This window comes from Oryctolagus cuniculus, chromosome 10 (genome assembly GCF_051225735.1).
Source record: "Oryctolagus cuniculus isolate XC-2025 breed Fujian yellow rabbit chromosome 10, ASM5122573v1, whole genome shotgun sequence".
Taxonomy (NCBI): Eukaryota; Metazoa; Chordata; class Mammalia; order Lagomorpha; family Leporidae; genus Oryctolagus; species Oryctolagus cuniculus.
The window spans coordinates 80,283,037-80,308,702 of record NC_142876.1 but is presented as its reverse complement, the minus strand read 5'-3'; the positions used below and the strand labels follow the sequence as shown (position 1 = coordinate 80,308,702).

The following is a 25,666-nucleotide window of genomic DNA, read 5'->3' as shown; positions in this document are numbered from 1 at the left end:
TAAAAAGAAAAAAGTTATGTGTGGAGTCTCTTTTTTTTTTTTTTGCACTAAAGTAAACTCATCTTTTAATTCCTTTTCTCCCATTAACTTTTTGATGTACCCCTGTATTGACTAATGCTTCCAAACCCTACCAGCAAATGTAATAAACTGATTTTAGGTAACCGACATTCAAGAAACACTGAGCTCCAATTTCTAGAACCCATCGCATCTTATACCTTGACATTGGTTAATGTACTTTTCTAAATAAGATAATTTTTAAAAATTTAGTTAATTATACCAAGTAGAATCTACTCTGCATATGTTTTGGTGTTCCTGAGTAAAGAATATGATCATTTACGCAGCAGCTTGATCACTGTACCTGTTAATGTTAATCTTTTATTCTCACAACTAAGTTACTGGAAAGTTCTGACAATTCTAATTTTTGGTGAGTTCACAGAATTTTTCTTTGGCTTATTTATTTATGTTATTATTTTTAGTCTTACTTGGGCTGCTATTAGCCATCCTATCTGCTATCAATCCAGTTTTTCTCTTTAATCTAAACTGCAGCTGGAGTGATCTTTTTTAAAAAAACAATCTAATATTGCAAAGTAATAGCCTTTCTATGCTTGATGTCACTCAGTGTTTTCCCATTGCCCTTAGAGTAAATGTCTTTCACATGACTAGTAAAATGCCACGTGATCTGCCTCTTTGATTTAGTCTTGGTGATGTGTGAACCAATATCCTGCAGTGCACAGTGGTTTAATCAATGCTGACTGATTAATTAGAGAATATATTATTCCCTATCAAAAAATTCCTCTGAAATGTTAGAAATCTATTTCTCTGTTAATTCTGCTTACTTTTTAAAGGTAAACAAACTAAGTTTGTAATAACACGATGTTCTGCTTGTCAGATTTAATATTGGATTGTTTTAATGATCGCACAAATGCATGCCAGGTTTTAGGTAATTACTTTTGTTAAAAGAGTCCTCATGAATATAAAAAATTAACCCAAGAGCTTACCTTTTTACTTAAATATGCTAGAGAAAGTTGAGGTAGAATTTGTAAAATAATGGCCCTAAACTACAAAAAGACTGGATGTCTTAGTTGGAAATTAGAGGAGTTTAGTTATTTGAGCCATTAGAGGGCTATAATTAGACTGTACTTCTGGTTACCCCCGAGGTTATTCATGTAGTTGTTCCTATTGCTGAAGATAAATTCATGTAATGTCTGTAGTTTCAGTTGATTAATCAGAATTACAGATGCTTAGTATTACATATGCCTTGGTGCCTTGTGGAGCAATAGATATACTTGTGTAATCAGGATTTTTTGAGTTGGATTAAATTCCTTCTTCAAGGTTGAAAGATATTTTACTTAGTTTCCTTCCCTTATGTAAAATGACAAGTTTTTCCTTCCTGGGGTGGATCTTCTGGCACAAGTGGGTTAAGCCACCACTTGGAGCATCTGCATTCTATAATCAAGTGCCTGCATTCTATAATCTTGGCTACTCTGCCTGCAATCCAGCTTGTGCACTCTGGGAGGCAACAGATGATGGCTCAAGTGTTTGAGTTCCTATCATCCATGTGGAAGACCTGGATGGAGTTTGGCCCAGCCCCAGCTGTTGCTGAACCAGTAGATGGAAGATTTCTCTCTCTTTCTTTCTTTTCTCTCTCTCTCTCTCCCTCTCTCTCTCTCTCTCTGTGTGTGTGTGTGTGTGTGTGTGTGTGAGGTTGCTGTGCCTTTTAAATAAATAAATAAATAAAATATTAACAAATCTTTCCTTAAGTATTTGTTTTTTTCCATTTGTGGAATATGCACTACAAAATCAGGTAATTTGTAAGATATTATTTGATTATTTTAAGAAAAACTTTGACTAAAAAGAATTATCATTAACTCACGAGCTTCTGACTACCAAAGTGACTGAACATAATGACCATCTGAAAGACTTTGTTTCCTTTGGTTTAAGGCTATTACAGGATGGTGCCTTAGTCTTTGCTAATTTCTGCAACTTTAGGATTTAAGGGGACAAGTTTTTAAAAAATTTTTTACTTATCTGAGAGACAGAGACACACAAACAGCCTGAGAGACAGACACATGGAGCTCCAACCTTCTGGTTCATGCCCCAAATACCCGCATTGTCCAGAGCTGGGCTGGGGCCTGAACAAGGGCTGGGAACTCATATCTCCCACCTGGGAGATGGAACTCACCGTTACCACTGTTCTCAGAGTCTGCATTAGTAGGAAACTAGAATAAAGAAAGCATTTGTTGTTCGGCGTTTGTGGAGATACTCGTTAGTTTCTTCTTCTTTTTTTTTTTTTTTTTCCACGGTGGCCCCTTTTTTTCATTGTACTATGACTCTGTAGATAAGTGTACTGTCTGCTTTCAGTGACTCTCTAGAGGCTTGTGGTGGGTGTGGCCAGAGAGCTCTGTTCAGTTCTTCAGGGTTAAGGGCGTGCCTAAAGTGACACACCCAGGTTTGGCATGGTAAATCTTCTTTCTCTGACGCAGTGGGTTAACGCCCTGGCCTAAAGCACCGGCATCCCATGTGGGCACCGGTTTGAAACCCAGCTGCTCCACTTCCGATCCGGTTCTCCGCTATGGCCTGGGAGAGCAGTGGAGGATGGCCCAGGTCCTTGGGAACCCTGCACCTGCGTGGGAGACCCGGAAGAGGCTCCTGGCTTCTGGCTTCGGATCTGCGCAGCTCCAGCCGTTGTGGCCAACTGGGGAGTGAACCATCAGATGAAAGACCTCTCTCTCTCTCTCAGCCTCTCTTCTCTCTGTGTAACTCTTTCAAATAAATAAATCTTTTTAAAAAATCTCTTTTTATAGTTTTCAAACAGTAGTTTATACTTTGTGTGTCTATGTGGGTGCAATCTGTTGAAATCGTTACTTAGTATATACTAAATTGATCTTCTATATATAAAGATAATTAAAAATCAATCTTAATGAAGAATGGGATGGGAGAGGGCGTAGGAGATGGGATGGTTTGCAGGTGGGAGGGTGGTTATGGGGGGAAAAATCACTATAATCCAAAAGTTATACTTTCGAAATTTATATTTATTAAATAAATTTTTCTAGAAAAATAAAGAGAAAATAATTTTCCACTTGAAAAAAAAAAAAAAGTCAGATCAGAGAGTTGAAACCAGGCATTCTGATGTGGGATATGGGCACCTTAACCAGAATCTCAACAATTAAGCTAAACACTTGCCCAAAGATTTTTCTTTAATTGTAAGCATAGAAAATAAAATCAGGGCCAAGTGTTTGACACACTGGTTAAACTGCTAATTGGGATGTTTGCTTCCCATATCAGGGTGCCGGACTTTGAGCCCTGGGTCTGCTCTATGTTCCAGCTTCTTGCTAATGTACACCCTGGGAGGCAACAGGTATTGGCTTAAATGGATAGGTCCCTGCCACTCACATTGGAGACTTAGACTGGGTTCTTGTATACTAGTTTTGGAGTTCCATTCCTGGATGCTGGAGACATTTGAGGAGTGAACTAGCAGAGGGGAGACTTTTCCCTGTCTCTCTGTCTTAGTCTCTCTTGTCCACATTTCAAAGAAATAAAAGACATAAATTAAATTTTAAAAATAGGAAAATCAGGATGACAACCAAGGTTGATGATGGGTAGCTACTTGCTGAATCTGAGAAGGCAGATATGTGTGTGGGGAGCAACTCGGACTAGACTAAGTTACTGGAATTAAGACTTATTCTATGCATCTGCTCTCCCACAATATGGCGCTGAGAAGGGAGAAACAGCTTCTACACAGCTGCCTCTCGCCAATTTGATTGACTGAGCTGCAGGAGCTGATCTTGCTCCTGATTGGAGGAGAGCAGCGTACTCGGCGTGTGGGTAGCAGAGTTGGGATTGGTGGAAGAGGACTATAAAGGAGGAGAGAGACAACATGCACGGGGAACAACTGAGGGAACACCTGTGCAGCCCCCGAGAGAGCCGGCTGGCGGTGTGCCGCTCCCCCGCCGAAGTGGGGAATGTGGCAGGGGGAACCGCCCTTCCACGGAGGTGGAGGGACGGTAGCCAACCCGGGAAGAACCAGCAGCAAACCCGGGGAGGGCCGAGCAGACGAAAGAACAGCGCAGGGTCCTGTGTCGTTCCTCCACGAAGACGGGGAGCGACAATGTGTGTAATATTATTTTATTGATGTTAAGATGGTATGACCAGATGCATATTTGAAAATTAAAGTTATATTTGGCATCCAGATATTCCTAGGCTTGTAGGTTTTTGATATCTTATTCATGCAAAAATATATTACTCTTAATCAGATGATGGTTGATTCTGTCACAGGAGTTAATTTTTTCCCACATATTGATGTGATATGTCTTGTTTTTTAGTGTTTGTTTCACAAAGATAAGCAAGCAAAATAAAATTTCTACTTCCTTCCTTTCCAGCTATGTTTTTGTTTAGTTAACCAATATCAATAGATATTAAAATGGTTAATCCTTATAATTTGTGTCTTAAATGACTGCCTATTAGGAAAGCTGAACTGCAACTTTTATCTCTTAAAAATGAATGCAGCAGTATATTATAGAGTTGTAATTCATTCTGGATTTTTTAATCACTACAATTTACATGTAAGTCAATTTCTGCATCTTTAATTTCATAACTAAGTCCTCTTTTCCATTTAAATCTGCATGACTCTGTTGAGAATAGGTGTATAAAAATCCAGGTAAAGAGTTCTTTCATTTTAGATGTCAAATAAGAGTACAAATGAGGAGCTATTGATATCTATCTTCACATATATTTCATAGCAGAATATGAGTTGGAAAAAGCACTGGAATTGGGATCATTCTTGGAAAAAGCCTAACACTTTCTACACATGGCTTTTATGAAACTAAACTGAGGCACTGATGTGTAATAAGATTGTAAACTGCATTCTATGACAAAGTGTGAGGACCTCATGTGCTGCTTTTGGTTATTCATTTTATAAGGGAATTCAAAAACCATGCTGCAGTATATCTTTTTGTGTATATTAGTCTTATTTTAAAGATTTATTTACTTGAAAGGCAGAGTTACAGAGAGGCAGAGGCAGAGAGAGAGGTCTTCCATCTGCTGGTTCACTCCCTAGATGGCTACAATGGCCGGAGCTGTGCCAATCCAAAGCCAGGAGCCAGGAGCTCCCTATAGGTCTCCCACATAGTATGCAGAGGCCCAAGCATTTGAGCCATCCACCACTGCTCTCCCATGCTACAGCAGAGAGCTGAATTGGAAGAGGAGCAACCAGGACTTGAACCAGTGCCCGTATGGGATGCCAGCACTGCCCGCCACACAACAGCACCGGCCCCATATATTAGTCTTTAATCATAAAACCTTTCCCATCAAGTATTTTTGAAAATGAAATTTGATTTTTTTTAAGATGTAAAGATATATTTATTTATTTTGAAAGTAGAATTACAGAGAGAGCAAGAGAGATCAATTTTTCCACCTGCTGGTATACTCCCCAGATGGCTGGAACTGCCAGGGCTGATCCAAGCCGAGGCCAGGAGCCAGGAACTTCTTCTGGGTCTTCCACTTGATGGCAGGGGTCCAAACACTTGGGTCATCTTGGCTGCTTTCCCAGACCATTAGCAGGGAGCTGGATCAGAAGTGGAGCAGCTGGGACATGAACCACTGTGGATATGGGATGCTAGTGCTGAAGGCAGCAGCCTTACCCACTAAGCCACAATGCCCACCCCTACATTTGGCTTATAATTAGCACTATCATTTAGTCCTTAAAATCATGAGAAATTTCTCCAGTTGTATCCAGGAGAGTTCCAGATTAGACTGATTTCCTTAAGTAAAATAGAGGCAAAATGTGCTTTTTATGTCATAGTACAAGTTATGTTATAGAACTTAACACTTGGTTATTTGACCTAGAATTCAGAGGCCAGAAAGTTGCTTTTTAATTTATGTATTTGAGAGGGAGAGGGGAACTTGCTAGCAGGAGAGGTTAGAAGGATGTGGGGCCACAAGCCAAGGAATATGGGTGGATTCTAAAAGCTAGAAGTACAAGATACAGATTTTTCTCTAAAGCCTTAAGAAGGAATGCACCCCTACTTACACCTTGATTTTAGCCCTATCTGCTGGTTCACTCCCAAGCTTCCTTCAACAGTCAAGGTTGGGTTAGGCTGAAGCCAGGAGATGGGAACCGAAGCTAGGTCTCCTACACAGGTGGCAGGAACCCAGCTACTTGAGCCTTTATCTGCTAAGTTAGCAGAAAACAGAAGTGTAGCCAGTATTCAAACTCTGGTGCTCCATATGGAATGCAGGTGTGTCAATAGCAATTTAACTGCCAGGACAAATGCTTACTCTGAGAGTTACATTTTAATTAATGGGTGTTGTCCTACAGATTTCAGAGGCTTAACAAAATTCAGAATTTGAATACTCTAATGTATTCATGCTTTCTAAATACACTATACCTCCAAGTTGTGTTATTAAGAAAAAAAATCGATGATAAGTTCTTAGAAGTGCAGTTTTCCCTCTTTAATTACTGAACAAATGGTTCACTTGTGAATTTCCCTTGAAAAGTGAACTCCTTACAATATATTATGTATCTCTTTATTGATAGCTTTCCCTCATCCTAATTGTTTTGCACTTTTTAAGGAAAAAAAAACGGCTGGGTGATATATATACAAAATTTCCTTTAAGAGATGTATGTAAGAAACCTAAGTTAATATTTTAAAATTAATCTTGTTATTTTCAAGGAACTCCCATAAAGCTTTTGATAAATCTGTTAAAAACAAAACCAGCACTGTGTTTTAAGAGAAATCTGCATTTCTTTGAGGAATTGAGCATACTCATATGGTTTATTATGTGTAAGATTTGTTACTGAAAAATTCCATACAAATTAATTGGATTTTGCACATATTAATTTAGTTCAAGTACAGCTGAAGAATTTGTTTTTCTACTCCTATGATAAACAAGGTGTATTGTTGATATTTTGTTTCCCCAAGTCAATTATAAGTTCCTTGAGCATGAGAAATATTGTATATTCCTTGTGTCAGTCTGTATCTTACAGAAAATGAAAACATTTGTGGATTTCTTGATTTGAAATTATTTTGTAAAACAAATGTTTCTTTTTCAGTATTAATGGTTCATCATATGAATATGGATTTCCACATATCGATGTAAGAAATTAGTTTGACGACATGGAGGTCTGAACATAGACTTTTGATATATTCTTCACTCTCCAAGAATTTATTTATATAAACTTTTTATATTTTTGTGAAATTACATTTAAGACATTTTAGCATTAACATATATTTTTGGTAACTGTAGAAAAAATTTAGTTTCCTATTTATATAAAGACTGAATTTTCTATATATGAAAAAGAAAGTAAATTTTGCTAAGTGAAAAAGGACATAAAATGCAGATTTTCTTCTCTAGATGTGTGTTGTTTTGAATTAGAAATCATGAATCAGCTTTCTTCTGCAACATGGATATTTCAGATTCACGTTGGTGTGGAAATTTAGCTCAAAAGGAAAAACTGCTTGATGTCTTATTTAATACCATGCCTCTATGAGTTGTCCTCTCTACTTTTCTTGAAGTTACACACTGGTAAAAATACCATCATTGCCCTTGCTTTTTGTCTTTGCTGCACATTTACTTCTCGACAGGCTTAAATAATGGCTAAAATGGTGGAAATGATTTATGCCTGGTAGAGTGATGTCTTCATTTGCTCTCTTCACATTCCTCTTTTTTTTTTCCCCTAATGGTCTGGTGAACACCTAGTATAGGTGCATTTTATTAGAGAGTATATTCCCTCTAAATGCGGTTTCTTAGCTGAAAGAAATGGGCCATAATCATATAAACGTAAAGTATCACTTTGTAGAATTTACAAGAAATAGAATGTCCTTATTCCTGAGGCATAGAACATAAGACACTCTTTTGCTATCACTCTCAGATTGTTCTTTATACTAATGTTGATTAAGTGTATCACAGCAACCACTATTGTGACATGCAGGAAATGAATGATTCTACTGAAAATCTCTGTTGAAAGGTATAAATCTCCCCAAACTTTCTAGTTATCTACAATTTTAATCCTCCTATTGAGATGGGAGAGGTTGATCCTCTGTCTTCATGGATTACTTCACTCCTAGTTCATAAAATTGTAATTAATAATGGTGAGCTAAGATCATTCTAGATTTGATGTACTGACCTATCATCATTGAAAGAGAGTCCTTAAATCTGATATGTAACAGCTTATAGGGGACTTTGCACTGATTAATTCATCTGGTCATAGTCTCAAGGCTGACATAGCATCTTCTAGGCCTTCCATTTCATTGGGATCAACACCATCATTTTATAAAAAAATGAACTTAATATTTTATAGGCTTAGTTGGAAATAAATTTCAGCCATCAGCTCTCAGATATGCTGCTGGAATTTAATTTGTTGACCTATAAGAACACAGAAGATCTCATCTTTTCCTGAACTTTCTAAACATAAAATAAGGTTATCAGAGAATCAAAATGATTCTGACATTTGAACTTTGGTAGAAGGCCAATACATTTAAAGTAAGTACTTTCCTTTCTGAAATATTCAGCACTTCATCAGCAGCATGTCAGATTCTTAAGAAAATATTATCCCTCATGGAGAAAGAACTAAAAATCAGACCATTGGTACTGACTCTTATGTAGATGTCATTTGGGGAGGTTGCAGCATCTATTCTCCCTTTACTCTGGTGCTGCAACCCTGAATTCCCTTTGAAGAATTGACTAGCTCTCATTGTATAAAGCCTTGTGGTGTTGTCAGTCAAACCTTGCCTATCTAGAGGGGTGGCTCATGACCAAAACTATTGTGACTGCTTCCTTGGAACCTTGGGGTCTTGAGAAAAGGGGCCAGGAAGACAGAAAGATTATGTGATGCTAATTTATTGCAGGAATGGTGACCTAAATATAGAAGGTCTTACTCTCAAGCCCTTCATAGCTGGATTCTTTCTTGTTTATCTTGGACCTGGATTGTTGTTCTGGACTGTGAGGCACCCCAGGCCTTCTAGTTCCCCTACTTAGAGTGTTGTTTTCCTCTCAAGATCTGGTAAAGTACTCTTTTGATATTGCTGAATTTTGAAAATAATATGCTATTATTTGGTAGTTCCTTACATTCATTTGAAAATAAAATGTAGTGGGATATATTTTAGCACAAAATAATCTATTTTTAGTAGGCATTCCTAGGGTAAAGAGGTTATTGGGATCCAAATGCCAGCCAGGATCTACTGAAGCTTCTATGGCCTGTTCTCAGCCAAACTCCCCACTCTCATGGATGGCCAAATAAGTATTTGGGTGAGAATATTCCAGTCATCCTTGTTTTTTCCCACTTCTTGGAGCATGACATATACTTCCCTATCCTAGTGTCTTTAAACTTGTTATTCCTTATACTCAAAATGTATTTAATTTCCCCATTAACAGATAGCTTCTCATTCTTCAATACTACACACAATCTCAAGATTTTAAATGTTACTTAAAGTAGGTCAGTTGATCTCAGTTTTTACTATTGCCCGAGTGATAGTTTTCATGGAGATGTATCAGAGGCATTCAAACTCGTAGCTTCTTCCACCCAGATCTTTTGATTCTCCCTTCTGTAGCCAGTTTGTCTCATATTCCTTTCCATTCAGCATATAATGTCTCAGACTTGACTACCTTCTTGCTTTTGCCTCGCACCAAAGCATCAGCCAGTTCTGTTGGTTCTAACTCCAAATAGATCCCATATCCACTCCTTTCTCTTCCCTGTTCAGTTTTATTCCATCTTGGTTAGCGTCTTTTGTTTGGTCAACCAAATTGTCTCCTATTTTATTTCTGCTTCCCTTCTTTACCTCATACAATAGAAGTAATTATTTCTATTCATTTGTTTAGAATATCCAGTGGCTTCTAATTCCAGTCAGGAAAAATATATCCAAACTCCTGACTGGCTAACAAGGTCTTGCATTATTTCCAACTGAAGTATCTTCTTTTTCCTCCACTCCTCCCTCAGGCCCCCTTCCCACCTTTTCTGTTTAGCGATTCTCAGCCATAGTATCAGCACAGGCCTTTCTTCTAGTTGGATTGCTCTTCCTAGGTTTTTGCATGGCTTATTACTATTTTCCATTTGAGTCTCTGTTCTAGTGTCTCTCCCTCAGAGAATTTCCTTACCTACTGATTCTAAGGAATGATCCTCACACAAACCTTTATCATGCCATCTTGTTTCAGAACTTCAAAACAATTATCCTAATGAAATTATCTTTTTCATGTCTGCATTGGTTTGAATGCATGCCTTAAATGGCATGTGTTGGAAACTTAGTACCAAAAACAACAGTGTGTTGGGAGGTGGGACCTTTAAGAGATGATGAAATCATGAGAACGTGCCCACATGAATGGACTAATGCTATTATTTTCGAAATCCATTAAGTATCAAGGGAATGGGTTCCTGATAAAAAGGATGTTTGCCTGGATTTTTGTCTTCCACCATAGGATGATACTGTAAGAAGGCTTTTGCCAGATGTGGGTGTGGGCTCCTCAACATTGGTCTTCACAACGTGTAGAACTAAAATGAATAAATTTCTTTTCTTCATAAATTACTTAGTCTATTATATTCTATTACAGCAACCCAACATGGACTAAGACAGTGTTGTTATCTTACTGATTTATGTAACTTTCAAGGGCATAATTCTATATCTGTTTTTCTTATTAGCTCTGCTTAAAAACAAAAACATTATTTGGCTTTTTCTCACTTCTATTTTGGTTATTATGTAACACATTTTTACAAGCTAATGAAAACTATAGAAATAAGAGCTAATGTTTCCATTTCCTGTGTTTACAGAGGTAAAAGGAATCTCAGGATATGCTACTCATGGAAGTTAACTATTTAAAATACACATTAGTATGGTTTAATTTTTGTTTGTGTGGGGAGCAACTCGGACTAGACTAAGTTACTGGAATTAAGACTTATTCTATGCATCTGCTCTCCCACAATATGGCGCTGAGAAGGGAGAAACAGCTTCTACACAGCTGCCTCCAGTTCAACCAATAAACTGCAGGACCTACTCCTGATTGGAGGAGAGCAGCGTACTCGGCGTGTGGGTAGCAGAGTTGGGATTGGTGGAAGAGGACTATAAAGGAGGAGAGAGACGGCATGCACCAGGAACATCTAAGGGGAACATCTAAGGGGAACACCTGTGCAGCCCCCCAGAGAGCCGGCCGGCACTGTGCTGCTCCCCTGCGGAAGTGGGGAATGTGGCCAGGGGGAACCGCCCTTCCACGGAGGTGGAAGGGACAGTAGCCAACCCGGGAAGAACCAGCAGCAAACCCGGGGAGGGCCGAGCAGACGAAAGAACAGCGCAGGGTCCTGTGTCGTTCCTCCACGAAGAGGGGGAGTGACAGTTTGACACAAAAATAGCCCTCTCAGAAGTAACAGTTATTTGAGTGACAGAATTAGCATGGATTAATGTTTAGCCATTAGAGTAAAGCACTTAAAATATGAGTGCAATGAAAGCAGGACTTGTAGTATTTCATTTTTTTAACATTACTATTGCTTTGCATAGAATGTTGCTTCTGAGTTCACAAGGAGCTTCATCAAGTGGTAGCTAATGTACATTTTGGAATTATTTTAATGTTCATGATCTAAAATTAATTTTTGTGTAAATGAAGTAAATTGTCTTCACATAGAATTAAAGAGGAGACCAAGGAATTTGTGGATGCCAATAAACTAAGATCCTCTTTTTTTCAGTCTCATTTACAAATGAATTTGTAGGTCAGGAACAAGATGAGATTTGAGCCTTTGCATTACAAAAAGAAGCAGATTTTTGGAATGTGGATTTTTGGATCTCTAAGTTGCCTTCAAGTATTTTGAATTATTAGTCTCTGGTATTTATTACTTTTGATTAAATAAGAACAATTATATCCATGATGCCAAAGTCATTTCTTTGTCACTTGTAACTTGGGATGATTGTGTTTTTCCCAAAAAATAGAATACCCAACTGAAACAGTTACAGATAGCTAGTCTTTTGAAGGACAAAATTTTTATTTAAGTATTCTTAAATATGTCAAATGATAGGTGTCTTGGCTTTGCTTATACATAGATATATGTGTGTATCTCCCCACATTGAGTTTGCTTAATCATATAAATATATATATCTATGTCTGTATGTGTATGGATAAAGATAGATATTAAGTAAGTAGATAGGTAGATGGATAATCTGTATTGATGAAGCAATGGATAGGGAATAATAGTTTTCAGGAAATCATATTAGATTTTGTTTAGAGATTCAAGGTCCTAATACAGAAGTTATAGATTGGCAGCCACAGAACCTGCTTTCATTTGTCCTGCATGATATTTTATTGTTGTTATTGTTACTTAATCTTTATCAGTCAGAGATTTCATACAGAAATCCAGATTTGAAGTTTCTTCTGAAACTTACCAGGAGACACGATAAATTGTGTGCAGTTCAAATGTTGGTGATGCTGTGATTTTAAACTGCAAATGGCACCAATTTAAGGGCTTCCATCCCTTCATCTTGATGTTTCTCTTCCGTATCAAATGGTGTATGACACAAGCATTGAAATGCTTACCCACAATGCTCCCTGGCTTAATGGAGTATTACATGCCATCCTATTCCACCTGTAATTTCCCCCCAATTTCTATGTTGTATTAGTTTTTCTTCCATAAAGTTTTTCACATTTGGACCTCTCTCTTTCTCTCCTTGTTATGACTTTTATACAGGCCATGTTTTCCTCACTTCAGGGATGCTAAATGTGTTACTGACTTAGCCACCCCCATCCTTCGTCTCTTAACCTTTCCTCTACCTGACCGACTCCCTTATGCACTCCAGTTTCAAATTTACAGATTCATATCCCTAAACCATGCTTCAATATATTAGTTCCTGCTCTCAAACCTGCAGTGATAACACAAAACCAATGCCCCGCTTATTTAACCTGTAGTCAGAATTCAGTCTAGTTTCTTCTGTCCTATTTTTTGTGTGTGCTTGTGTTTCTGTTTTTTTTATATTTTATTTTTAACTGACACAAAAATTATACATGTTTATGAGGTACCATGTGATGTTCCTATACATGCATACACTGTATAATGTCTAATCAGAGCAAACATTATCTGTCTCCTCAAACATTTAACATTTCTTTATGGTTAAAATATTCAGAACCCTCTTTTTCTAGTTTTTTTAGAGAAATATACAGAATATTGTTGTTATCTAAAGTCACCCTACTTTGCAATAAAACACCAGAATTTCTTCTTTCTATCTAACTATAACTTAGAATAGTTAATCAAGGTTTTCTCAACACTCTCTACCCCTCATTTTGTGTTAATCCTCACACAAATACCTAGCCAACACGTCCAATTCCCCAGCCCAACAGTAAGGCAACTTTCAGCCTCAGGTATCTGTGTTCTCAACCTTTTTTTCTTTTTTTTCCTTTTTTTTTTTTTTTTTTTTTTTTTTTTTTTTTTTTTTTTTACATGCAGAGTGGACAGTGAGAGAGAGAGACAGAGAGAAAGGTCTTCCTTTGCCATTGGTTCACTCTCCAACAGCCGCCGTGGCCGGTGCACTGCGGCCAGTGCACCGCGCTGATCCGAAGGCAGGAGCCAGGTGCTTCTCCTGGTCTCCCATGCGGGTGCAGGGCCCAAGCACTTGGGCCATCCTCCACTGCACTCCCTGGGCACAGCAGAGAGCTGGCCTGGAAGAGGGGCAACCGGGACAGAATCCGGCGCCCCGACCAGGACTAGAACCTGGTGTGCCGGCGCCGCAGGTGGAGGATTAGCCTATTGAACCACGGCGCCGGCCCTGTGTTCTCAATCTTGATGCTCCTGTGTAAACAGATAACAATCACTTTCAAGACTGGCCTTTATAGACCATGCTGGTCTTGACTGCTGCTAATTTTAAAGCCATATCTTGTTTTTAAAATTAGAACAAGGTTTCTCCAGTTATAGTCCCTCAACATTTTACTTTAGTATCAGCCGTCTTACTCCTGAGCATTTGTTTCTTGGCTCCACCTATGTCTTTCTTGGCTCCACCTATGTCCTCTTGAATTTCTTAAGTTGGGGCCTAATCTGATGAATCTAATGGTAAGTCTAGGATTCTGATGAATCTAACGCTAAGTCTAGGATTTAAATGCAGGAATCAAATGCTAAGTCTAGGATTTAAATGCAGTAAGACTAGAATTGCTTGGAAGTTTGCTTGATAGTTTGATAGAAGGTGAAACAGGATTTAGTTCATTCAGTTCAGGTCTGCCAGTGGTATTTCTCAAATACTGTCTATCTTAATTATTGATAATAGCTTTGGAAGTGGCTTTTGTGAGATCTTTGACACCATTGCTGAGGACATGGGGCTCATAATCCATCTGAGGGAAAATAGAAGGCAAGTAAGAGCCCATGCATCTTTTAGGCTAGAGCAAGATAATTGGATAATAAGCTCCTTTTTTGTGAGAGTGTGTTTATTTTATATATACATATAAATATATAATAAATATATATTTATATAAATATATATTTAAATACAGGAATATATTCTATATTTTATATATTATATATGATATAATATATATAGTATTCTGCCACACATACACTTTGTCTCTAGTAGTGCCAAAATTAATAAATATTCCATTGAATTCGGTATATTATGAATGTTTGAAGGCAAGACGTTAGAATATCAATACCCTGAATGGTGGTGATGGTGATAACTTACATTGGTTCTGTGCTCATTCTCAGGTCACATAGTGTAATCAGTGATTTATGTGCATTACCCCAGTGAGTGTTTGCTCTAACCCTAATATAACATTCATGAGTATCCACATTGTAACAGTGGAGAGTATTCAGCTGGAGTTTCAGAGGGAGACAACAGAGGCATTGTGATGTGAGATGCAACCCCTTTTGTCAATTTCTTTATCAGGTTTTTTGTCAAAGAAATTTTTCATAACTTAAAGCATCTATTTCATTTTTTTAAAGCTGGGGCCTAGAAAGATTGATAAAGATTCTGATAGGTAACTGTTGAGGAAGACACTGTGATAAAGGAAAAACAGAAACTAAAACTCTTAAGTCCTAGGTTTATGATTCAGGTTGCATTTAGCAGCTCTACAAGTTTGAGTAAGACCCAAAGTATCTCTAAGATTCAGTCCCCTGATCTGTAAAATGGGTATAATACTGCTACACACCAGATTGTTGCAGGCATCAAATGAAGACATATAAAACACTATAAAAACATACAGTGCTGTTGCTGTTATAGATTGTTCAAGATGTAAACCTCTAAAAACATTGCTATTTTGAGTCATGCTTTAAAGAGGGAAATAAATACAGAGTGATTAAATCTTATTTCTACATTCTCACAGATTTCTGTAATCTGATATAGTCCTTGGCTGAGGGAATTGAGACTTGAGGAGGTAAAGTAACATGTCACAGTTTCACAGCTAATAAGTAGCTAAGCTGAAATTTCAAAACTATTTCTGCCTGATATTAATGCTGTGCTGTTTCCACTATTCCTGTTTCTCTGTTAATTTTTTAAAAAGCCAATCCATATATTTTTTCTTAATATTAAAAAAAAGACATGTTTGAAAACTCACTCATCCTGATAATTCCCAATTAAGATGTTGTCATCTAGCATCTGGCTCAATTTCCTTTTATGAAATATAGTAAACATAATTTGAGTGTAGCTTAAATGAAGTGTCCAAATGGGATAAAACAGTTCACCTGGGAAATTAGATTTTATAGATTACAAGATTTCAGTGCTTAAGTTGGACTTAATAGACATAATTTTTTAAAACAAAATTCATCAGGATACAATTGATTGGTCTAAAATTCTATCATTATTCCTTTATGAGACATTTAGAGCATGAAACAAAGTAAAAATAAATAATATAACTTCCCCCAAAGTAATACAGAAGAACTTCTCCGTTATCGTGGATTTGAGATTCACATGAAAAACACAGGAAGATCTTTGGTTCAAGCCAATTTTTTTCCTTCTACATTGTTTGCAAAAGTATACTTTTTTTTTTTTTTTTTTTGACAGGCAGAGTTAGACAGAGAGAGACAGAGAGAAAGGTTTTCCTTCCGTTGGTTCACCCCCGAAATGGCCACCACGGCTGGCTCTGCGCTGATCCAAAGCCAGGAGCCAGGTGCTGGCTCCCATGTAGGTGCAGGGCCCAAGGACTTGGGCCATCCTCTACTGCCTTCCCGGGTCACAGCAGAGAGCTGGACTGGAAGAGGAGCAACCGGGACATAATCCAGTGCCCCAACTGGGACTAGAACCCTGGGTTGCCAGCACCATAAGTGGAGGATTAGCCAAGTGAGCCGCGGCACTGGCCACAAAAGTATACTTTTTAAAAGATCATTTGATAAAAAAAAGAACATTTTCTAGCCCTGTGTGTGTGTGTTTTTTTTAAGGAAATGTTTCTGAGAATACTACATATATATTTAAGCTTTCATCCTGAAATAAAATCTTTTAAAGAGATAGGCTCCACTATTAAATTTGGTTATTGAGCAGTTAGCAGAGGGACTCATCCTTTTCTAAAAAGTAAACTTATTTTTAAAATAAAGGGGATAGGATGGAATTAAGGATCAGTAAGGGGACCGGTGCCGTGGCTCACTTGGTTAATCCTCCGCCTGTGGCACCGGCATCCCATAATAGTGTCAGGTTCTAGTCCGGCTTGGTCCTCTTCCAGTCCAGCTCTCTGCTGTAGCCTGGGAGGGCAATGGAAGATGGCCCAAGTCCTTGGGCCCCTGCACCTGTATGGGAGACCAGGAAGAAGCACCTGGCTCCTGGCTTCGGATCAGTGCAACACCAGCCATAGTGGCCATTTGGGGAGTGAACCAATGGAGGGAAGACCTTTCTCACTGTCTATAACTCTACCTGTCAAAAAAAAAAAAAAAAAAAAAAAAAAAAAAAAAAAAAAATCAGTAAGTGTGAGGATATGGTGAATTTGGAGGTTTTGGGTTAAATATGTTAGGAAAACACTTTTGAGCATAAGTCATATCCTAATGAGTAACTTAAATGATTTTTCCTGTGGTAGTTAAATTCATCTGTTTTGGAGTTATATAACCTGGGATTCATTTCTAGGTCTGCCATTTCCTAATTTTGTGATTTTAGGCAAGTTGCTTCAGCTCTTTTAGGCAGTTTTCTCATCAGTAAATTAGGAATAATAACTGCCTCATAAGATTGTCATGATGATTCAGCATAATCATCAATAAGTGTCAAAGCATTATAGATGTTTTTGATATTATTATTTTGGTAATATATAACTTTTGGTGTTAGATTTTTCTATGACATTATAAAGCAAATTTTAAGACTTTTAACTACTTAAGAGCTTTTCCACTATAATATATTCATGAACTGGTGAAAAAAACCCACAGAATATGTATTCATATCACGTGTCAAATCACTTTTCTTTGAGAGACATTAAAGTAGTTCCTAAAACCAAAAGATTATGAAATCAATCCTTCTAGTAAATAATGACAAGTTTATACATATTTTCAAAAGTGCACAAATTTGTACTCATTGTAGGAGAACATATCGATTTGTGTGTGTATTTCAAGTAACCATCTTACGCATGCTGTACCCCTGACCGATAGCATTCTCCCTTGGGAAAGTGGCTTCTCTAATTGCAGTGAATGGTGATTCTATTTGCAGACATTATTTCCTACAGTATGCCTTCCTTTCCGTGATTATCATTTAAAAATACCTGTCCTCAAATTACTTAGTCTTGGCTATAAAGGAGAAAAATCTTCAGCAGTATAAGAATCTCACCGATAATACATATCTAAGTTTAGAATGTGTAAGTCTTACCAATAAAGTTAATCTGTGTTTCCTACAGCACAGGGACTAAAAGAAGTGTTTCAAAACTCAAGACTTTCAAACTACTACTTAGGCACATGTTAAAAAAAAAAGGGGGGGGGGACATAAGTATTAATATCATGTGAACTGCCACAATGGTTTTTTCTCTTTTTTTCCTCATGCTATTTCTTGTTTATAAACAAAAACATGATTTTCACACCAATAGAAAATCAAGAGCAAGAAGACTTACCTTCTTTCAACCAAGAAATATTATTTTTATCATTTTCAAAATGCTCAGATGTTCTTACTTTTATCTTTTCCAGCTCAGTTTCTGACATCTAAGTGAGAAGATAATTTATGATATTAAAAATTTATTAAGAACCAAAGCACTGATTTTTATATTTGGGACTACTTCCATATTATGGTGAAATCTTATCTATATAGATTTCAGTTCACTGTCTTATTTTGTCTTACATTTTATCCTTTTGCCATTTTAAAACTTTGACAGTGAAAACTAAACTTTATGACATTTCATTGTTCAGCAATAAACATTGCTTTTAGATCTTGCAATTTCTCAACATAAAAAAATAACATTAACAACTAGCCATGGATTTTTAACAAAAAAAAAACCCCAAACATTTAGTTGCTATTTTTGTGTAGCCTGTAGAAAAGCAGTCTGCAAAGTGATATACAAAGATACAAGTAATAAAACACAAAAGGACCCTTTCAGGAATTTATTGGGTGAGATGAGAACCTTCTGACCTAAATCAGGTCAAGTTGAACTCCCTGAAGGTGTTGAGGAGACTTATTAGGCACCTTTAGTGCAATGCATTTGACTTTCAAGACTGGCTTACATGAATTCTCCCCTTGAATCAGCACCACATTGTACATACCTGTGTGTTCCAATAGAAGGATGCCCAGGGTGTGGGACTGGGGAGCAGTGTCTTGCAGCCTCCCTTGTCTCTGGATGTCCAGCATTCCTCTATCCTGACAGAAGTGAGTGAAGAAGCAAATGCACTCCCTCCCTGGGTGGTGCTAGATTTGTAATGCTGCCAGAAGCATCCAACTTGCGGCTGAAAGGTTTTTTTTTTTTTTTTTTTTTTAAGGTAATATAAAACCTGTGGTTCAAAACAATAAAATCCTTCTCCAGAGTAGCACTTATTTAAAATGACACTGTGCAAACTAGGGTAAAAATAATAAATTCTTTTCAAGTGGACAAAGTTTCTTCCATCCCCATCATTTCATACTCACTATTCATTATCCAAGATTCATATCAAGAGATGCAGAAAAATATACTGAAAAATATATACAGATTATTGGATTAAAATAGAAGGGAGAGAAACCTTAAAAGCTCTGTTCTCTGGAAGTTTATCCTGTAACCAATATTTTGAAAAGCAGTTTTTCCCTTAACATTTACAAGCAACAAGAAAACATTTCAAGTTCTTTTCAGCATCTGCAGGTATTCCAAAGGGGATATGAAATAACATTCCAAAGAGGATTTATCATTAGATTCTTAATTAAAGATAATGGTATTTTCCACAGAAAATTAAAAAACATAAATGTTGGTTGTACATGATGATAAAGAGTCTGCCATTCCTAAATTTTGTCAGTTTTTTTTTCATCATGGAAAATACTATTTACTTTTTGTCCCAAGGTGATTTGCCTCCTCCAGAGGTCTGTTACTTGATTGTCTTGTATCCAATTTTTTCCCACTTCATTTTTACTTTACTTCATTTTTGTCATTATCTTTAAAATCTTCCTTGAACAGCCAATTATACTAAAATAACTTTCATTTCCTCTCATTAATAATAAGATAAATTTCAGAATATTTAGACAGCTGAGAAAGACCTTGAACTGACATATTCTATACTTTGGTTTTTAAAATGTAGCCCACGGAGTCTTAAGATTTCTTATAGGTTCCTAACTTTTTACTCCAACCTAATTGTGTTGCTGCTGTTTCTCGAACAAATCTGCTTCTGTTATTAACATTCTTAGAAAAGTTTCGTCAAAATTCCATCTCTACCCCCACCTTGAAAGCCTTTTGATCTTTCTCATCTGGAAGCCATTTTTTCCTTCTCTGATTCCAGTTGGGGCTCTTGGTATGATCACTCTCCAATTTAGTCATCTGTAAGCTTATCTTTCTGACAAGACTATAGTCCACCAACCCTAGCCTGGGTATTTATGTGCCTTGCTCATTGTTTGCACTTACAAACTAATAATTGTTGTATCAATACAACTAATATGTCAAAAACTGATGATGCTGTTTTCCTTTGTTTCAAAATCATAGAATACATGTGATAACCAGGTTCCTTTAGTTTGTCTTTTGTCTATAGCTGTAGAGTTTGACATTGCTTCCTCATGTTTTGAGACCTAATCTAATTTCCTTAATAGTGTAATCTTGTCCTTTGGAAAAGCAAATTATCTAAATTTTACATATGTATTAGTGGGTCCAGAAAGACATTTAGTAAATCATAGTCACAGTGTTAAGCATAAGTAAAGACAATGCAGGAACTAAAGGAAATCTGATAAAACTAGATGAGAAAAGATTATTAAGTAACAACAAAGTAAATGAACCATGAGCTGAGTTCAGCATATCTTCTAGTTTATTTTAATATTAGAACATCTGGTTTATTTGCTAATATTCCACAAAAGAATTTTTTTTTTTTAGATTTCTGAAATAAATTTGGATCTCTGAAGGTTACAAGTTATGTAATTACTTACCAATGGAAATAAAACAGGCTCTATAAAAAGATTGATATAATGATTTTTACTGAGTCTTGGAAGCTATTCCAACGTGATCAAATTCTTTTCAAAATTTATATATTCCATGACAGCCAATTTTCATTTATCATTATAGAATGAGTATACATTGACTTAGCCGAAAAAAGGCTAGCTTTATGTAAGAAGGAGCCACTTTCCCACAGGTTGGAGATCATTTTCCTTAGAACACGACTGGTTATCAACACATTTTAGAGAAAGAATATGTTGAAAAGAAGGCTACTTAGGGGCTGGTGCTGTGGCATAGCAGGTGAAGCCACCACCTGTGGTGCTGGCTTCCCATGTGGGCACCAGTTCAAGTCCCGGCTGATCCGCTTCCAGTCCAGCTCTCTGCTATGGCCTGGGAAGGTAGTGCTGGATGGCCCAAGTCCTTGGGCCCTGGCACCCATGTGGGAGGCCTGGAGGAAGCTCCTGGCTCCTGGCTTCAGAACGGCTCAGCTCCAGCCAGAGCAGCCATTTGGGGAGTGAACCAGCAGATGGAAGACCTCTCTCTCTCTGCCTCTGCCTCTTGAAAACTCTACCTTTCAAATAAATAAACAAATCTTAAAAAGAAAGACTATTTGTTAATTTTAAGAAGGACGTTTCTGGGGATAAGGAATGTATAGGTAAAAGAATAAAGGATTGCTTGAGTTTGTTCCAGATGTCTAAGAAGAAACAGACCCTATGTACACATCACCCAAGTCAAATTGGCCTGGTAGATATGATTAATAGCTTTGTCCTGACACTCTTCAAACAGTTCTCAGTAGGTGTTTCCTTTGAATGTTTTGCAAGCATTTTTGGGATTGTTTGTTCTCAGTCTTCTCCCATGAACTTCCTAAGACAGAGAAACCATTGCTACCCATGCTTCCAGGTTCATTTTGAAACCTTTCTGTAATTCTGTGATCATTTTTATGCATTTTATATTCATGTCCAGCTATACTACTTTCTAATTTTCTGTCCCAAGAGCAAAGCCATTACTAAAATCCTTGTCCATATTTCTCATTTTCTGGTTGTATTTTATCCTGTGATTATTCATGCATGTTTTCCAGATATTTACTTTTTACTATGATTGTTTGAGGCCTAATATTAAGTCAGTTATGAACTATAAAGTGCTTGCATAAGATTTTGCTTTGAAAATAACATTTTTATGAAGATAGTGCAATAACAAATTTGGAAATAATAGCTAATTTTGACAAATGTATTTTCAATATGTGTTCAGTCCTAATACTTGGAAGTTTTCAGTTGTTCTGCTTTGTAAGTCTTCTCTGCTTGGGTTTCACTGCCCTGTAGTGTCATGTTTGCCCTTCAAATTGCCTTTTATTCTTAAATAATAAGTGACATTTCTTGAATTTTTTCTATGGATTTTTTTTTGTTCTGTAAAGCACCATTTTTCAAAGTTAGACAACTCCTTTTGAATTGTACTACTGTCTCTATAAGTATTTGTGATTAATCTTCATCACAGCTATAGATTTTAATAAGCATAGTATTCATATTTTATCTGCTTTATCAAAAGAATAGACACCAAAGATTTTTCCTGAATCAACTATTTATCAGTAGTGTCCTTGTTGGACATTACATTAAAGGTATTTTGTATTGATGCCAACCTTTAAACCATTGATTCATCTACCCAGTAATATGCTTGGGCCACATAATTCTCCTTTTGAGTAATGGAGTGTGGTTTGGGTTGGAATTTTAGTTTCTTGAGTTGGAATGGCCTTTTGAATGAATGAGGTAAACCCATAGCTGATGGCTGGGAGTAAAGAGAAACCAAAATCTGATGAACCCCAGACATGGAAGAATGGAAAATAATAGGTGGTCCAACATAATGCTCAAAAGTGACAGGCCAGCCACAGAAGTCAGAACCATTTGGTTAGAATCCAAGGAGAGGAAACATATTTTGAAAAGAAGGCCCTGTCAAATAATGTTCATTGTACCCATGAGCTAAATCAGTTCATATTCATGGACATCTCAAGGCTTCAGTTTTCTTTGTCTTTTTAAAATGGTCATAATTTTAATGTATTTGTTATGTAAGTCTGTTCCTTTTATTTTGACTCAAGTATGAGTATTTCCAATTGCTAGTTAAAATATGAACCAGAAATAGAATCTCAAGGGTGAACTATCCTGCAGAAGGCAATCTTTGCCAAGAGAAGAACCTAGTTGAATAAATGAAGCTAGAGCCTTTTTAAACAAATAATATTGTATAATCATATTTGTCTTTTGATTATCTTTTTTTTTTTTTTTTTTTGACAGGCAGAGTGGACAGTGAGAGAGAGAGAGGAGAGAGAGACAGAGAGAAAAGTCTTCCTTTGCCGTTGGTTCACCCTCCAATGGCCTCCGTGGCTGGCGCGCTGCGGCCAGCGCACTGCGCCGATCCGATGGCAGGAGCCAGGTGCTTCTCCTGGTCTCCCGTGGGGTGCAGGGCCCACTGTACTCCCTGGCCACAGCAGAGAGCTGGCCTGGAAGAGGGGCAACTGGGACAGAATCCGGTGCCCCGACCGGGACTAGAACCCTGTGTGCCGGCGCCGCAAGGTGGAGGATTAGCCTATTGAGCTCCGGCACCGGCCTTGATTATCTTAAAAATAACACATTATCAGTTTTAATTCTTTGTGAGACAATGAAATTATATTAATAATGTAGACTATGTTGTTAAACAATATGTAGTTATGTCACCAACTCAGATGATTGAATTTGAGGATTGTAATTTGTACAATAGAACTCTCTGAAGGATTTGTGTATTGAATTCAAGTATAAATAAAATAGTATAGGATGGTGTACTAATCCCTTAAAATTATTTTTTTTGCTACAGAAAACTATTATAGTATAATAAATTAAAAAATTTTCAGTAGCCATTCTAATGACCAAAAAATGCCATCATGTATTTTAGATTTTAATAATTATTTTTGGAATTTTGTGGCCTTGATACAGAACACACATAGTGTAAAAATACATTGGTCCAAAGCATCAAGAACCCATAAACCAAGGAAAATTTCCAAATTTGTAATATAGGCTCTTGCAAGGGGTTGTTAAAAACACCATAAGACAGAGCATTTCAGGAAATTTATTGTGTGTTTAGATGAAGTGTAGACATGAAAAATAACACTCAGGTATAAAATGTATTCAGTAGGTTTTTTTTTTTTTTTTTTTTTTGGACAGGCAGAGTTAGACAGTGAGAGAGACAGAGAGAAAGGTCTTCCTTCCATTGGTTCATCCCCAAAATGGCCACTATGGCCAGGGTGCTGTGCTGATCCGAAGCCAGGAGCCAGGTGCTTCCTGCTGGTCTCCCATGCAGGTGCAGGGTCCAAGGACTTGGGCCATCCTCCACTGCCCTCCCAGGCCACAGTAGAGAGCTAGACTGGAAGAGGAGCAGCCATGACAGAATCCAGTGCCCCAACCGGGACTAGAACCCACAGTGCCGGCGCCTCAGGCAGAGGATTAGCCAAATGAGCTGTGGCGCTGGCCTTCAGGAGGTTTTATTTTGTCCTTGTTTCAAGCCATGGCATGTAAAAAAACTGCTAAGCTTGAACTAATTATTTTTATATCTCATAGAGTTGCCTTTATTAACTGAGACCTTGCTGACATTGAGAAATGCAAGAATAAATTTGAATGACTCTTGGTAGTAGGTTTATTTTGAATATTCTTGGTTCCTGTGAAGATTATAGTGTACATCCTTCACTTAATATTGTGTACACAGTGTAAATATTTCTGCAGGTCATATTAAATATAATAACTATAATTTCATGTACACATTCTTTATTGTATTGTTTTCATATGTTTCACATCTACAAATCTTATAATTTCAATAGTAATGTTCAGAGATATAAAGAAGTGATAAGTTGTCTTGTAAAATTTAGGGAAAAAAACCCACTATTTTTGCTCACCTGTATAGTTACCATTTTTAATTCCCTCATTCCTTCTAATAGACTAGAACCTTAATCTGATACTCCTCTCTAGCCTAAAGAACTTTTCTTCAGAAGTTCTTGAAGAGCAGAGCTGCAGGTGACAAACGCACAGCTTTTGTTTGTCTAAAAATGTCTTAATTTTCATTTTTAAAGGCTATTTACTCTGAATGTAGAATTCTTGAATGTCAAGGTTTTCTGTTTTTTATTTTTGTCATTATCCTATCTTTGTTCCTCTGTATCTAGCATGTCTTCTTTTTCTCTCTGGCCACCTTAAATTTTTGCTTTCTATTTATTTGTTTTTCAGCAGCTTGAATATGCTGTACCCCGGTGCAGTTGTTATTGTCGTACTTTTTGCTTGTTTGATTAAGTTTTCCTGAATTCTCAGTTCAGTAAATTGATATTTTTACCAAATTCAGTATATTTGAACCATTGTTTTTTCAAATATTGCTGGGATTTTTTTTTTTTTTTGGTCCCAACCTCTTTCTCCCCTCACATACATTGTACCCCCTTGATCTTTTTACCCTGTCACTGAGGCTTTGTTCATTTTTCCCCCAGTCCCTTCTCTCTGCTTTGTTTTTCCAAATTATTTTTAAAATTTATTTGAGAAATAGTGTGAGACAGTAAGAGAAAGGGCTAGGGGAGAGAGCTGGTTTGGTCCTCAAGTGTCCCCAGTGGCCAAGAGATTGGTGTGGAAACCAGGAATTGGGAACTCAATCTGGGTTTCCCACGTAAATGACAGGGATCCTACTACTTGAACCATCACCATTGCCTCCCAGTGTCTTCATAGCCAGAAAGCTGGAGTCAAAGCTAGAGCTTGGGGTTGATGCAGCACTCTGATATGGGATATAGCTATCCTACTTGCTATGTAAATTACTAGGCCAAACACCTGCCCTTCTCTGTTCTTCAGACAGTAATTTCTATAGATTTGCTTACAGAGTCACTAATTGCTTTTCTTTAGTTCTTAATTTATTGTTAACAGCAACACGATAGAATTTTTCATTTTATATATGCTTTGAGTTCTAAACTTTAGAGTTTGTTTCTTTCTGTAGTTTATACTTTTTTTTGCTAATATTACTCATCTTTCAATTATCGTCACCATTTTTCCTTTCATTTGTTGTTTGTATTTATTATAGCTAGTTTTAAGTTATTATCTACAACTCCAATATCTGGGTCTTCCATTCAGTGCTTGATTTTTGGCTATAGATTATGTTTTTTTGATCCTTCAAGTATCTTAATTTTTATTGTTAACTGGATATTTTAGGTAATGCATTGTAGAATCTCAACTCTGCTCTATTCTTTTAA

At 37.1% G+C, this 25,666-nt stretch overlaps 1 protein-coding gene and 1 long non-coding RNA gene across 5 annotated transcripts in view; one reads left to right on the top strand and one right to left on the bottom strand.

The window, feature by feature from the left end:
- Positions 1-18,046, bottom strand: part of MDFIC2 (MyoD family inhibitor domain containing 2) — a 123,227-nt gene extending 105,181 nt beyond the window's left edge. For both annotated transcript variants that reach the window (XM_089305908.1, XM_051852226.3), the window contains exon 1: positions 17,959-18,046. In XM_089305908.1, coding sequence (XP_089162034.1) covers positions 17,959-18,046 — 88 coding nt within the window. The remainder of the gene's footprint in view (positions 1-17,958) is intronic.
- LOC149124308 (uncharacterized) overlaps positions 1-25,666 on the top strand; it is a 240,445-nt gene that overhangs the window by 6,593 nt on the left and 208,186 nt on the right. For 2 of the 3 annotated variants that reach the window (XR_016214648.1, XR_016214649.1), the window contains one exon: positions 2,484-2,779. The exons of the other annotated variant lie outside the window; for it this stretch is intronic. This is a non-coding gene — a long non-coding RNA (uncharacterized LOC149124308). Of the gene's footprint in view, positions 1-2,483; positions 2,780-25,666 lie in introns of those variants that run through there. 3 annotated transcript variants of the gene reach the window in all.